Raw genomic sequence first — 2,197 nt, forward strand, 5'->3', positions numbered from 1 at the left:
GAGGCTCCTTCTCTGGAGACATCCCAGCCCCTCTGGAGGTTCCTGTGGGACCTGCTGGAGGGATCCTGCTCTGGGGGGTTGGATGGGGGATCTCCAGAGGTGCCTTCCAACCCTGATGATACTGGGATTCTGTGGCTTGGTCTGAGAAGACACCAAGTCTTGTCAGTCCCCAAAACCTCTTCCTGCCTGGGGCTGTTCCCCTCTCCCCCTGTTCCCATCCCAGTTGCCTTTGCCAGATCCCCCAGTTCCAGGGGTGCCAGGTAGGGCTGTGACATGTCCCTGCTCCAGATTGTCCCACTGGTGCAGCTGAGCCAGGAGAAACCAAAGGGAAACCCCATTGTCTTCAGCAGCAGGAAACAACCCTCAGTGCCACCACTTGGGCTCCAGCACCTTCCTTCCCCAGAGCTCCTGTGGTGCCTCCCAGGGGGTTTCTGGTCACTGGGAACTGCTCCTCCCTGCCCAGGAACTGCCCCTCCCTGCCCTCTCAGCTGCTGGTGTTGAAACAACTGATTGTTTAGTGCCAGGGAGGGGATTTCCAAAGTTCTGCTGAAATTGTCCCATCCGGGGGTTTCCAGCCTTTCCTTCCCGCAGGGGAAGGAAAGATGACACAGACCAGGCTCTATTTCCATGCTAGAAATTCTTGGGCAGGATTCAGGCTGGATGGGACCCAAGAAACTCCCCCCAGACCCTGCCTGGTGCCCCCCTTGGCAGCCCGGGGGGGTTGGGGCTGGTGGAGCAGGGGGGAGCTGTAAGAAATCCCTAAAATCTGATGTTAGTCCCAGAGGGGCCTTTGCAGGAGCCTGGTCTGGGGTGGGTGGCAGAGCTGGGGGAACCTTCCCAAGCTCCTGTCTTTGAGCCAGAGACATCCCTGGGGTCACAGAATCATAGAGTTTTGGAAAAGGCCTTTAAGGTCCTCTAGCCCAACCCTTCCCCAGCCCTGCCCAGGCCACCCCTGCCCCGTGTCCCTCAGCACCATCTCCAGGGCTTGGAAACCCCCCCAGGGATGGGGACTCCCCCCCTGCCCTGGGCAGCCTGGGCCAGGCCCTGACAACCCTTGCCAGGGAGAAATTGTTCCCCAGATCCAACCTCAACCTCCCCTGGCACAACTTGAGGCCGTTCCCTCTTGTCCTGTCGCTTGTTCCTGGGGAGCAGAGCCCGACCCCCCTGGCTCCAACCTCCTCTCAGCAGCTGCAGAGCCAGCAGGTCTCCCCTCAGCCTCCTTTGCTCCAGGCTGGACACCCCCAGCTCCCTCAGCTGCTCCTCACAAGTTCTCCAGCCCCTTCTCCTCCTGCTCCAGCCCCTTCCCCAGCTCCGGGGCCCTTCCCTGGACACGCTCCAGCCCCTCCATGTCCTTCTTGTCCTGAGGGGCCCCAGGGCTGACCCCAGGACTCCAGGTGCCCCCTCCCCAGTCCCCAGCACAGGGATGAAGGAGTTTTCCTGCAGCCCATCTTGGTCTCACCTGGCACCGTGGCTGATGGGTCCGTGTCCCACTGATGGTCTCAGCCTCTGTCCCACCACCTCAGAAGTTTCCCCTCTCTGGGAACAGGCCATGGTTGGGCACTGTCCATGCACGTGGTGACTGTGTCTCCTCCCCTGTGCTGCTCCATGACTTTCTGAAGCTCAGTGGTGAGCCCCCCAATGCTCACTCCTTCCCCCCTCCCCCTATCCAGCCCACGTTCCCCTTAACTTGCTGCTCCCCAGATTCCACGAGTTCTGCATCCGTGGCTGGTGCATCGTTGGCAAGAAGCAGACGTGTCCCTACTGCAAAGAGAAGGTGGATCTCAAGAGGATGTTCAGTAACCCGTATCCTTTCTCCTGGGGGAGCTGCCTGAGCCCGGGGCTGCTCCCTTGGACACTGCCAGCCCTGCTGGTGAGCCCAGAATCAGCCACTTTTTGGTTTGGTGGGAAGGGACCTCAAATCCCACCCAGTCCCACCCCTGCATGGGCAGGGACACCTCCCAGCAGCCCAGGCTGCTCCAAGCCCCATCCAACCTGCCCTTCAACACCCCCAGGGATGGGGCAGCCACAGCTTCCCTGGGCAACCTGGGCCAGGCTCTCCCCACCCTCACAGCCCAGAATTTCTCCCTCCCATCTCAGCTCCAGCTCCCTCTGCCAGCTGGAAACCCTTCCCCCTGCTCCCATCCCTCCCTGCCCTTGTCCCAAGCCCCTCCCCAGCTTTCCTGGAGCCCCTTCAGGC

General features: G+C 61.3%; 1 protein-coding gene across 1 annotated transcript in view; it reads left to right on the top strand.

Annotated features, from left to right (window-relative positions):
• RNF121 (ring finger protein 121) overlaps positions 1 to 2,197 on the top strand; it is a gene marked incomplete at its 5' end in the record, with an annotated part of 10,551 nt that overhangs the window by 7,679 nt on the left and 675 nt on the right. Inside the window, one exon of the mRNA XM_009996630.1 lies at positions 1,702 to 1,803. Within this exon, the coding sequence (XP_009994932.1) occupies positions 1,702 to 1,803 (102 nt within the window). The remainder of the gene's footprint in view (positions 1 to 1,701; positions 1,804 to 2,197) is intronic.

This window comes from Chaetura pelagica, unplaced genomic scaffold, assembly GCF_000747805.2.
Source record: "Chaetura pelagica isolate M959 unplaced genomic scaffold, ChaPel_1.0 scaffold2290, whole genome shotgun sequence".
Classification (NCBI taxonomy): domain Eukaryota; kingdom Metazoa; phylum Chordata; class Aves; order Apodiformes; family Apodidae; genus Chaetura; species Chaetura pelagica.